We start from the raw sequence: 13,309 nt of genomic DNA on the forward strand, positions 1-13,309 counted from the left end.
AACGCAAAAAGACCTGGACGTCCTTGGAAGACAACAGTGGTGGATGATCACAGAATCATTTCCATGGTGAAGAGAAACCCCTTCATAACAGCCAACCAAGTCAACAACACTCTCCCGGGGGTAGGCGTATCGATATCCAAGTCTACCATAAAGAGAAGACTGCATGAAAGTAAATACAGAGTGTGTACTGCAAGGTGCAAGCCACTCATAAGCCTCAAGAATAGAAAGGCTAGATTGGACTTTGCTAAAGAACATCTAAAAAAGCCAGCACAGTTCTGGAAAAACATTCTTTGGACAGATGAAACCAAGATCAACCTCTACCAGAATGATGGCAAGAAAACAGTATGGAGAATGCGTGGAACAGCTCATTATCCAAAGTATACCACATCATCTGTAAAACACAGTGGAGGCAGTGTGATGGCTTGGGTGTGCATTGCTGCCAGTGGCACTGGGACACTAGTGTTTGTTGATGATGGGACACAGGACAGAAGCAGCCGAATGAATTCTGAGCTGTTCAGAGACATACTGTCTGCTCAAATCCAGCTAAATGCAGTCAAATTGATTGGGCGGCGTTTCATAATACAGATGGACAATGAACCAAAACATACAGCCTAAGCAACCCAGGAGTTTATTAAAGCAAAGAAGTGGAAAATACTTGAATGGCCAAGTCAGTCACCTGATCTTAACCCAATTGAGCATGCATTTCACTTGTTGAAGACTAAACTTCAGACAGAAAGGCCCACAAACAAACAGCAACTGAAAGCCGCTGCAGTAAAGGCCTTGCAGAGCATTGCCAGCAAAGGGATTTCAACCAAGCATTAGAAATGAACATTTTATTTCCAGTTATTTAATTTGTCCAATTACTTTTGAGCCCCTGAAATAAAGGGATTATGTGCCTCACATTTTTATGCAATCTTTTTGTTCAACCCATTGAATTAAAGCTGAAAGTCTACACTTCAACTGCATCTGAGTTTTTTCAATTAAAATTCATTGTGGTAATGTACAGAACCAAAATTAGAAAAAAGTTGTCTCTGTCCAAATATTTATGGACCTAACTGTACAATCCAGAGAAAACTCATGGGTACAAAATGCACACTCCGCAAAAGAATTCAAAGCCAAGCTCCTGAAGGTGTGAGGAAACCACTTTGCTACACTAGATTACATATCCACACGTGTATATATACATTTACACTCATTATATTAAATAATAGAGCATTAGCAAACAGATTTATAAACATATCTGGTTAAAAAAAAAAAAACTCATGACATAATTAGCTAGTCTCATTCTGCAATTATGCAATTACTAAAAACCTCTCACACTCAGTATCAAGGGTCATTAATTGATAATACCTCATAACATAACATTTGCAGATATTCTTAATCCAAATTCAAGGTCATAAGGGGCCACGGTCTACTTTGGCAGCACTGACCACAAAGTATTAAAGAACCGTGGACAAGGCAGCAGTCCACCGCAGTGTCTAATGTTTAATACACCTGCAATTAACATCTGAAAAGATGACTCGATATCTTAATGGCTAATATGCTGTCATAAGAAGCCTTCTGCAGTAAATCTGTCTTCAACAACACTTGTCTGAACAAGCAACATTTCAGCTCATGACAATTTCTTTGCTTATTAAGCCAGCAAGGCATTGTCTTTGTGAACACATTAATTGTTTTAATATATTCAAATATATCTAAAGTCAAGAGATGCCATTGCTCATGAGGAAAATACTAAATGTCTGTAATTCAGACAGAGAAACAACTTGGCAAAAAATGGCACAATGTACCAGTCACAAATGCAAGTCTCTTGGGCAAGATGCATTTTTTTTTTAATTACGAAATACAGCTTCATTTAAACATTATGCATAAGGCAAGTGTAAATTCACCACCATTGTAAAAAATAGCCTAGGAGGATTGGTTCAATATTTAATTGAAATTATTATTTCAGAAATGTGGCATACATTCATATGCTATCAAAATGTTTCTAGTTAAGGAAGTTAATGAATTAACACAAGAATCCTAAAGCAGAAGCCTTAAAACAATTCAAAGCAATAAAGTTTCTAAGTTCAGAAGATACACCTTCACCTTCAATAAAATATACAGTATCTAAGGCAAAAAAAAATGCAACTGGATGTCATTTTTACCAGGTTCTTGGCACTATATTTTTTGCCAATATAAAAGAAACTGTAGTCAAAATTAAAAGTGCTAAGGAATAACATCACATATAAAATTAATCGGTAACTTTGAAGCATGACACTATGTTTCAGCTAACATGATTTGAATGTGGACATTTCTGATGTCTGTGCTGTCTCAAGAACAGGAGGACTGAGGAATGTTTCTAATTGGGTATACTCGAGTTTTCGCTTTTGTTTTACACACAGTTCTAGTGTCCCACTGTACATCACTGCAAGTGATGGTGGTGACATAGGATTTTTAAATCTATAAATAATGCTTCAATTAACAAGGCAAATTTCCAGGACAAATTAATGTATTCCATGATTGTGGAAAAATAATATTGATTTTAAAAATACCAAACCTAACCTTTAACTTCAAGAATACTAAACTCACACATTAAAACAGTTATAGGCAATGTTTAATTTTTATGTAATGTATGTCAAAAATTACGGTTCAAGTAGAGTTTGAGATCGTTATGAAAGGGGGATTTAATTTTCCACCTTCAATAACAATTAAAATTGACTTGAAATGGACTGACAATCTCAAAACGTCTCCTGAAGCTGTAATGCAGCTTTGCTAACTATTGCACCACCATCTTGCCCTTCCTGTTATAAGAAAACACAAACTCCAATACTACAAATATATTTTCAAACACTTCCCCCCTCCCAACATATATATATTATATATATAAATAAAACAAACAGCACTTTATAGCGCAATAGCTTTAGCTATATTAATGACACCAACAGCCAATGGTTTTTTGGTTTTTTTTTTAAACAATTTACTGCTTGTTTACAGGTAGGGAAAAAAACTGAGAAATACAGAAACACACAGACACCCAAAAATACTGTCAGGTGTTTATTTATCTGTTTTAGACTGGAGTTCATTTTGAAACAACTTTCACTTTGACATACAATTACAAAGCCAGAAAACACATTCTATGCACAGCTAACTTCCACATAAAGAAAATATACTGAGGGAGCAGAGAACAGGACGCACCCTGTACTATAACACTATCTTAAAACTATTTCAGTGTTCTTACTTTGTAGCAGTATGATGATGTCTGGTGACTACCGCTCAACATGGCTCTGAAGGATAAAAAAACCCTATCAAGTAAACCACTAAAGGCAGTAGCTTGAATAAAAGCTGGAAATGACAGAGCTAAAGATTACTCACATGTAGAAATCGGTGAAGAAAACTGGGAAGAGAGTTTAACTCAGAGAAAAAAAAAACCAAATAATTATGAGCAAGCAATGTTACATTGCAATAATTCAACCAACACAGGCTTGTGCATGCTCCTTAGGGAACGACACTCATGTTAGTTTTGAACTTCTCTTGACATTTCAGATTTGTTCATCTCAAAATGGCTTACTCATGAAAGACTTTTCAATGTAGAAACACTAAAATAATTTGGGGAAAACAGTGTCTCACTTTAAATAAAATAAATGTGGTTTGGTAGTCTATAGATTACACATTTCTGTTTTGCTAAACATTTGAAATCAGCATTAAATGACAAGTTAAGATCACCCAGGGTAAAAGCAGACCATATTCTTTAAATACGTCTGCAGTGCTTTGTGTGATCTCCAAAAGACATGATTAAAATGACCCTTGGCTGAAGCTCTTTAACTCAAGTAAATCATTGTCTAATCTGTTTAAGTATGAGTAAGGTTTAATCACAAATAGCAAGACCAAGGACGGGGTTGGGTCTGTCAAGCAAGAATATGATAGGGCAAGTGAAATATGCACATTTTCACCATTTTAAATAAATCCTATACAATTTTTAAAAAGTATTTGCATGGTATAACATTTTCATATATATTAAGGTGGCTTTCTTCTTTTTACATATTACATGCCAGAGATTTAACCTTTAACTACTCGCACAATTTCTCATCTCATGAGTACGTGTGCAGTGTACTTTATGCACCAGTGTTAAAATGGCTATTTATATGCAAGTTGTGAGGTTGTAATATAAAATGCAATAATTTTAAATTATACATGTTTTTAAAGTAATTTAATATCAAATTACTGAATAGCTTCACAATGGACTATCTGAAAATAAATGTGATCCACTTCTCCAATGCTTATTCGTAACCAGTCACACTTTTATCCACTTCAGTTTTTAAATGTTCCTGGCAAAGAAAGTCATTGCAAAAAGAACATCTCATCGTTGTCATAAATATGGAAGTACCTGCGTAGTGTACCAACTGCACCAAATGGGACTTGCAACTATCCATCCAGTCATAAAACTGGCTTGTGGAACACTGGAGGGAAACCATTGCGACACTGTACTTGTAGTGGATCAAGCAGAGGATAGAAGACAGATGCTGCCGGTAGGCTCAAGGAAAAGGATGTTGGACAAAAATAAGATTGGTGTACAAAATACACCAGTGAGAGAAGTTAAGGGTTAATTTTAAAACCAGGTAAAAATTTGAAAACATTTCCTGAAATGTATTATTCTAGTATAGGGACACAGGTTACTAAAGCATAACCCAGTAGCAAGTCACAAGACAAAAAACAATTCCAAGCTGAACTGCCTGTCCATCACAGGATCAATGACTCATTCAAATATGAAAAACTGTCATCTAACCAAGCAGCAGGTCTTTATTGTACAAGAGGACAGTAGAAGCCCCAGAGAAAAGTAAACAAAGAGAAGACATAGCAACTGTAGCAACACACAGTTACCTGCCTAGTATGTAAGTTAGCAAGGATCCCAGTTCATTCACTAGAAACACTGTGGTACAGTATCTAGTGTAAAGTTCAAATTACCTATAAAGAAGTATAGCTGTCCACTGCAAGCATCATTTCAACAAATAAAAGTTTTCTATGTAAACTGCATGTCTCTAAAAGGACTACCCTTTATAGGGTTGTTGCTGGTACTCTAGTATAATATCCCATTGAAATGTGAAAATAAGGACGTCAGCACAAAAGCTTACAAACAAGCAAATACAGCATGAAACATTTATATAAAAAAAAAAAAGATTTCTTATAACTGACATAAGTGATAGATAAATAGCCCATTCTCTGGTTAAAAAAAAAGTACAAATATATTCAAGTAGTTTTATATTTTATAACAAAATAAGCATACAAAATCAGATTATTTTACATATGTATAAAACGTGTCAATTAGCAATTATTAAGATCATAAAAATTAATAACAGCATATACAACCATAACAATATAACTATGAATGAAACTATCAGTATAATTAAATAAAACAATATAATAAATGAATAACATTTAAAATTGTACTGTCAAAATTATATTAAAATCTGTACTGTTTACAAAACAAATACAACAATAAATCTCAATTACTGTAAAGGCTGCTACTATAAATAAAATGGTCAAAGTAATACTTCTATTCCTGTAAGGGGAAGTTATAATGCAGGAAGGGCAGCTTCTCTGCATTTTACGACATGGAGAGAGCTCTTCCCATCCTTATAAATGTTGCTCATAACACTGAACACCTGCGCACTGATGATGGTGGAAAAGCCAAATATCACTTTACCTGAAAAATGAGGATCAGAAAGACAAATAGCAGAGCATAGATCTGGACAAGGAAAGGGTACGGGGAATTAAAGTTAACAAATGTTTTAATGTGTTTAAGTAATCAGGAGTGGTTTGTAACAGTTTCTCTAATGCATAAAGGCATGTGAAGTGTCCTCTCCTGGTTCCACTTTTTTCTTTGTCTACGTCCCTTTCCATTTTTGTGATGTGTGGGGTTTTTCATGTGAAACCAACGGAGTGGTTGAATGAAGCATTCAAATTGACATTAAATGCTATTTATGGCTTTTCTGTATTTCAATTTACTACTAATAATGTTCTGTTTCTTTAAACAAAAAGATGACCGACACCTAACAATGATCATAAAAGACAGAAAAAGTTGAAAAAGCAACTCATTAATTTACTTGCTTTTGCGCAAGCCATCCCACCACAGCAAGCACAAAAATACTTTTATTATAAGGTTCAGCATTAAAAACAACACAATCTACATAATAAAATTTACAACTGATCACTCACTTCAGTCAGAATTTGCTTAAAGTTGTTTGTTTTAGTATATTGGTGCTTATACAGCAAAATAAAAGCAATTAAAGGTAATGACAAGACTTACCTGGTCTTGAAACCTGACAGTCATTTTGAAGTTCTGTTTAATATGAATTATATCAAAAAGTTTTCTTTCCTCTGACTTTTCATAGAGCAATACATCCACAACTCATATACTAAACCTTTACAAAGCGGCCTCTTGTCCAAAACTTATTAATCCCCATAACCAACATTGTTTTGAATGAAAACACTTAGGCTTGCTCCTCTTTGTGCCAAAGAAAAACACACACACAAACAATGCTTTTTACAATCTAGTTCTGTCCAACAATCTTCTTTAAACTAATCAAATGCAGCCAGAAGGGTGTTAACATAGCTGGTGTTGTTTTCAAGCTTGACCAATTAAAGCGCTCCGCACCTAGTTGCAAGGTAATCTGATCAGCATGCCTTATCTAGGTTGCCTTTCATATGTAAATATGCTGAAGGCTATTGCACTTCTAAAACACTCCTGACTTTGTAGTGCTGTATTGTTCTCATTTTTATCTGTCTCTCTACAGAAAGGTGAAAAAGAAAAAAAGCACATCTTTTGGCAACCTGTTTTGTTAACCTTATAGCTATAATACATTTAGAAAAGAAAGTCAAACATGTTTTGTTTTAATTGCTTTTCAAATTTGTCAAAAAAAGGTAAAGGAACAAGTGTTTAAAGAGATCTTAATCAATACAAAAAGAGATGCAGTATATGTTTAGAGAATTGAGATTGTGAAGATGAATGCACACAAGAGAGGAAAAATGGGGGCTGACATTCACAACAGCCATGGCCTCTGGCTAAATCTGCACAGGGGTGAGTCAGCCCATTTCATTGATATTGCAATAACTAAGGTGTGCCACTCAAAAATTAAACAATATCTATCTCTGATATATAAGAAAAACATTAATGCAAGCACAAATTTATATATGTACAGAATGCATAAAGTCTCAGTTCTTACTTAGTGATTGTATAGCAGTAATGGACTTGTAAGCATATTTCTGCTGAAAGCATGGAACACCACAGGAAAAATCCAATTGGCAACAAAACAGCTAATAATAACCAAGTAAATTCCCACTGATACCACACTAACTAATAATAAGCATTTGCTCTGTCACAACAAGGAGTCTAAATCAATAGGCAAACATTATATCATTTGTCCATCATGAATACTAATCCATTCTGCTTCTCTCATTACAGGATGATGGGGAGCAAAAGCCTATTTTGACCATATCTGGTACAAGGCTCAAACCACAACTAGTCCATCGCAGGGCACACACACCCCAGTACCTGCTAGAAATAGGCCAATTTAGAACCACCAACATCACTTGACCCTTTTAGGAAACCAGAATGAAAGGAAAACTCACATGGACAAAGTGAAAGCATGACAAGGCTGAGAATCAAAGCCTGTCCAGAAGAAACACTGATCATTGTGTCACCATGCTATCTGTTCATTCTAAAAACAGTTATAAATATGTCACAGCAATACAAGTGTATTGTTACTGCTATGTTCATATCCAGGCCAAAAATTATTAAATTGAACACTTAATAGCTGTTGTTCTGACTATGACCTCTTAACTACAAAAGTGAAAAGTTTTATGTAATTCTGCGGTTTCACGCCTATGTAAATTAATAAAATGGTAGTTTTGCAATTATGTTTAGTGAGGTAAACATGTCAGCTTTGCTAAAATAAATAAATAAATGAGTCACTGAAGATAGGTGGACATCAGAGCAAGATTTAATTATGTTGTGCAACTCAATGGTAATCAATAAGACCATGTAGGTTAAAATGTCAGCACTTTTATAGGTGACTACTGACTGTTCTGGTATCACGCAACTCATTGCTAATCACAGTGGCACATTTTATCCCGAGTACAAAATGACATTTCTTAAGATCAGAAGTTTCTCAGTGGTGCCTTTTTATTATCGAAGCACTAATCTTCTAATACAGTTGCACTCATATATTTTTTTTGTTCTGTCATTTTCTGTAAAACAAGCGATATCAGGCAGACAAGCTCCCCTTCTGTTTGTGTGGTTTGTGCAGTCCAAGACACCAAGGTCTTTATTTATTGTTGCTGCATTTTATGCATTGTACTTCCAGATATGCATTCATTGGTTAATAGTACACACAGTTCACCCCCACAACTAAAGACAACATTAAACCTGTTTTGATTTAATTGGAGCAAGTCACAGACTAGTTAGAGTGAACTGCTGGAAATGTCACACTGGGCAACTGGCTTATTGGGAGAATGTTGGTGACTGCCTCTGACTCACTAAGATCATGTAAATGAAGCCTATGACTGAAAATCACTGAAAGGGTTGCCAAATATGACATAGCCTTAAGTAGCACACCTTCAAAATACACTTGGGCATCTATAATCTTAACTTACCCTTATTATTCATTTGCTTTTCAAACGGTTGAAAACATCTGATTGTGAAGCTAAGGGACTGCTACTTTAATAAAATTACAATTCAGAACCTGCAGTTGCTTCACTCTGGGTATGACATTAATCTGCACTCAGTCCTGCAAGCAGGTTTTCCAACTAACAGCGAAAACTTGGGGGTTGGTGGCACTCCAGCAACTGTATAAAAAAAACAAAGCCTCACACTGTTCCAGTGTGATGCTGAGGTGTCACCCGCTGCACTCGGGTCCCAATCCAGGTGGTTTGTTGTGCGGTGGGAGTGTCAACATGCTTTTTGCGCATCCTCCCAACTTCTCTCTCTTTTTCTCTCTCAAAACTGTGCTTGGAATAAATAAACACTGCACATTCCAAGGAAATAAATAAAGAGATGCAAACTTTTTAATATTGTATTTTATATAAAATGGTACTTTTTAGAGTAGTGGAGGGATATATATATGTGTTGTCATCTTTTAGCAGGACAACGACCCTAAGCACACAGCCAAGATATCAAAGGATGTGAATGTCCTTGAGTGGCCCAGCCAGAGCCCAAACTTGAATCTGATTGAACATCTCTGGAGAGATCTTAAAATGGCTGTGTACCGACGCATCCCATCCAACCTGATGGAGCTTGAGAGGTGCTGCAAAGAGGACTGGGCGAAACTGGCCAAGGATAGGTGTGCCAAGCTTGTGGCATCATATTCAAAAAGACTTGAGGCTGTAATTGCTGCCAAAGGTGCATCGACAAAGTATTGAGCAAAGGCTGTGAATACTTATGTACATCTGATTTCTCAATTTTTTTATTTTTAATATATTTGCAAAAATCTCAAGTAAACTTTTTTCACATTATCATTGTGGGGTGTTTGTGTAGAATTCTAAAGGAAAAAAATGAATTTAATCCATTTTGGAATAAGGCTGTAACATAACAAAATGTGGAAAAAGTGATGCGCTGTGAATACTTTCCGGATGCACTGTAATTTTACTGTCAAGAAAGTAACCAGTACCTGTTAAACTTTCTTTAACATTTTGTTAGTTGTGGAAGTAAGACCTACTAGGTGCATTTGGCTTTCTTAGTGGAGGCAGTGGCTAAAAGGTCATAATTTGCTTACATGTAATACTAATAAGAGATTTTCAATGCAAACAAGAAGAATGTTGTTGATACCTGGAGGGACACAACTAGAAGAAGTAGCAGATTTAAAAAAAAATTGATGTCTGTGCTATATATGGACTGCACTGTAGTAAATATAGCAAATGTACTGTTCAAGAACAAGGCTGCTCAGAAGTAGGCCAAAGGTTAATTGTCAATTGCACAAAAGTGAATTTGTTTCTATAGCAGTCTGCAGGGTTCTAAACATTTGGATTAGATAGATAGATAGATAGGATAGATAGATACTTTATTAATCCCAAGGGATTAAACAAAATACTGCAGCGTAAATCAGTTACTACATACTGGAGAGCTGGCTCAGATGTCGAACAAGTCACGTGGATAGATCTAAGAGACCAGAAGATGGTTTTCAGTTACAGATAAAGAACCCCAGGCAAGTCTGGATAGAGACAAGATTGCAAGGAGGAAGTTTCAAATGACATGACTCTGGAGGAGTAAAGTCAAAATTATAACAAACTGTAATAAAATTGGTATACTTTGTTAAGTTACACAGGAGTAACCACAATATGGGTCAAGTAACACTATTAATGTATAGTAGGAGCAAAACATTTAACCTTGAAACACACAAAAATTTCTTTTTAATCCCCATAAAGTTTTCTGTAAATGTCTGCTTACTTCTATTATTTCATAATATATTCTGGAAATGCTTCATGGTTTTGATACACTGCCTCTATGTCAATATTTACCCCTGGTACATCTACATATTATACTCACTGGTAAAAAAAAACAATATCAGTAAGACTGGTGAGACAGTAGAACCTACAAAATACTTGTACAGTAACACCACTCTTATTTACTTCAAAAGTAATTAAATAATTTTGAACAAAATGAAACTCTGTGTATTAAACAGGTTTGGCTGCCAAAAATATGTTTTTTCTTATTAACATATATTCAATCATATTTCTAAAACTGCCTCAATAACAAAAAATTATGGAAAGTTGGTATCAAATTAGTGAAAAACAAAAGCAATGAAGCTAAAAAGTCTGGGAACCAACCAATCAAACTGCTGCTATCTTTCTGATGCTGTCAGGTGTGTAAAAATATGCTATGAGGTTTGTTTCAAATCATCCTGCACTTCCACATATGTATAGTAAAACTCCTAACAGTTAAGTTATACTTCTGCTCCTGTGTACTGTAGCATGCATTTCTTCCAGAAAATTTAAATACTACTGGAATGAAAAATACAAGCTGGCTCCCAAGCAAAACTGTACCCAGTAGAGCCGTTACCTAAAAATGGTTAAAGTTCCCAGTTCAGAGACTTGTACTGTATGTGGATTGTCTTTGGATTGATATTCAATAAATACAATTTAATGAATCTGCTTCTCGTAAATATTTATGTTTTTGCTTGACCTGAAACACGATTACAAGGGTTGATTATAGGCTTCCGTTTTACTGTAACACTCACTATAAAAAAGTTGTATAATATACAATGAGTGACCAATTTATTGTTATAAAAGACCTAAAGCAGTTTAAATACAGTTTTGATTTTTTTTGAGTCAATTGCTGTTTTGGTCCAAAAACAGACACAAAGTGGAAAATTGTTTACCGTGAAAACCTAGTACAATAACATACACAGGCGTAACAAGTTGAAATACTAGCAAACTCCTTGTAGTAAAGAGGCACTATGGTAAATTAGGTTTCAAAGCTTTATATTTTAAAATGAATGTGGCAATTCATGATTTAACTTCAGGTTTAAACTTTATTTAACTTGTTGCCAAAGATTCAAAACCTAAGGGGCACAGTACTAGCTACTAGCTTTGATAGCATGCAGGCTAGAACAAAGAAGGATCATAAATTGGCTCTCCCTATATGCCTATTTCTGTGGAGACAGACAACTGAAATGGATAACTGATTTAGAAAAATGGGGGATGGAAGTTTATTGCTTTCATGTGTGTACAGCACATGGATGTTACATATGCCAGCCACACTTGTTATATACTTTTAATGTTTTGCAGGTGCATCAAGTATAGGTGTGACAGTTGGGGAGAAACAAAAAAGTAGAGACAATAATTACTCCAGATTAATCCAGGTCATCACTCATACAAAAGTGTACCTGTGAACAATCAAACATTAATTCAATTTTAAAAAAATAATATTTCCATAATGGGTTGTGGGGTAATGGAGCCTATCCTGAATTTATCAAGAAGGCGGCAGGAATTAACTCTGGACAGGATGATATTCATTGCAGGGGACCTGTGATCTCAACCGCCCGTCTTACTTGTATAGATCCAGTTTAGACTAACCTAGAGAATTTGAGTCCTTAAGTTTTGGGAAAAAATACTGAAACCGTAGAAAACAAGACTGAACATAAATGACACAGGCTTGCATCACACATCCATTGATCTTAAAGTGAGATTATAAAACAGGATTTTCTAATGGCCAAATATAACCAAAACAATTGTTCAGCCTTACCTATGAAATGTAATCCCCCAGGATTTGGTTTGGAGCGTACAGCGGGATGTACAATTCCAAGCAGCAAATGTGTAAGGCATCTTTATCCACTACTTCACTCCACAGCAGTGCCTCTCTGGTGGCGAAGTTGAAGTACGATGCTGCTGGTCATGCGGCGTCTACCTATATGTGTCTATGGGCCTGTTGGGTTCAAAGTGGGCCACCAGTGGGAGCAGCAGAATCCTGCATGGGGCTTTCACCACACATGGGGGTGATCCCAGGTCTGAATAATGATGTACTTGGAACACTCCCAAGTTCTGCTTAAAAGGAACCGCCTCACTCCATTTGGGGAGCCAAAGTCGGGAGGAGGTGGACAAGCTTGCATGGGAGAGGAGAGGAAGTTGAGAAGGAAGAATGGGAAAGACATTGGGTGCTCTCCTTATTTGTATTGTGCTGCTGTGGAGAGCGAGGAACAACGTGAAATAACGTGTGCTCTGATCGAACTTGTGTCTGTGTCAGGTTAGGGTAGCTGTATGTGCCCCTGGTTTCCACAGTATGCACACTGAGGCCAAATTATAGGAGTGAAAAATCACAGACAAATTACCCCAAAATGGACTAAGCAAGTACTTGTCAATAACATTTTTTCTGTGACGAAAATGGAAAAAATAAAAATAACAATGCACCATTATTGACGAAAACTAAGATGAATGCTTTTCAAATCATTGTTGATGAAAACTAAAAAATATTACAGACAGCTGAACAATAAGTGATGTGATGCCCTTTGCACATCTCTATCACTCAATGACATGGTCCACCTACAAATAACGAACATGAATGCAGTAATGCAATTTTAAAAACTTGTATGCACGCTTGTAACTAGCTAACACTACTTTGGGTGCAACAAGGAAATCATCATGTCAGCCAGAATCCTGCTCCACTCTTCTCAACTATATCGGGCAACATGACTGTCAGGTGAAAACAGGTGTCACATATGGACCAACTTTAATTTCAACGCTGATGAAAATAAAACCCAGTGTAAGCCATGTGGAATGAAGCTCACAGGAAAGAACACCAAAAACCTGACAGTCGTCAACAGCGTACCATTCATGAGATTCA

The 13,309-nt window shown here is 35.9% G+C and overlaps 1 protein-coding gene across 4 annotated transcripts in view; it reads right to left on the reverse strand.

Moving 5' to 3' along the window:
* Positions 1 to 13,309, reverse strand: part of tjp2a (tight junction protein 2a (zona occludens 2)) — a 237,816-nt gene that overhangs the window by 105,642 nt on the left and 118,865 nt on the right. Inside the window, exon 1 of one of the 4 annotated variants that reach the window (XM_039750758.1) lies at positions 6,284 to 6,537. The exons of the other annotated variants lie outside the window; for them this stretch is intronic. Coding sequence (XP_039606692.1) covers positions 6,284 to 6,307 — 24 coding nt within the window. The 5' untranslated portion in view covers positions 6,308 to 6,537. Of the gene's footprint in view, positions 1 to 6,283; positions 6,538 to 13,309 lie in introns of those variants that run through there. 4 annotated transcript variants of the gene reach the window in all.

The sequence above is a fragment of the Polypterus senegalus genome, chromosome 4 (assembly GCF_016835505.1).
Source record: "Polypterus senegalus isolate Bchr_013 chromosome 4, ASM1683550v1, whole genome shotgun sequence".
NCBI classification, from domain to species: Eukaryota; Metazoa; Chordata; class Cladistia; order Polypteriformes; family Polypteridae; genus Polypterus; species Polypterus senegalus.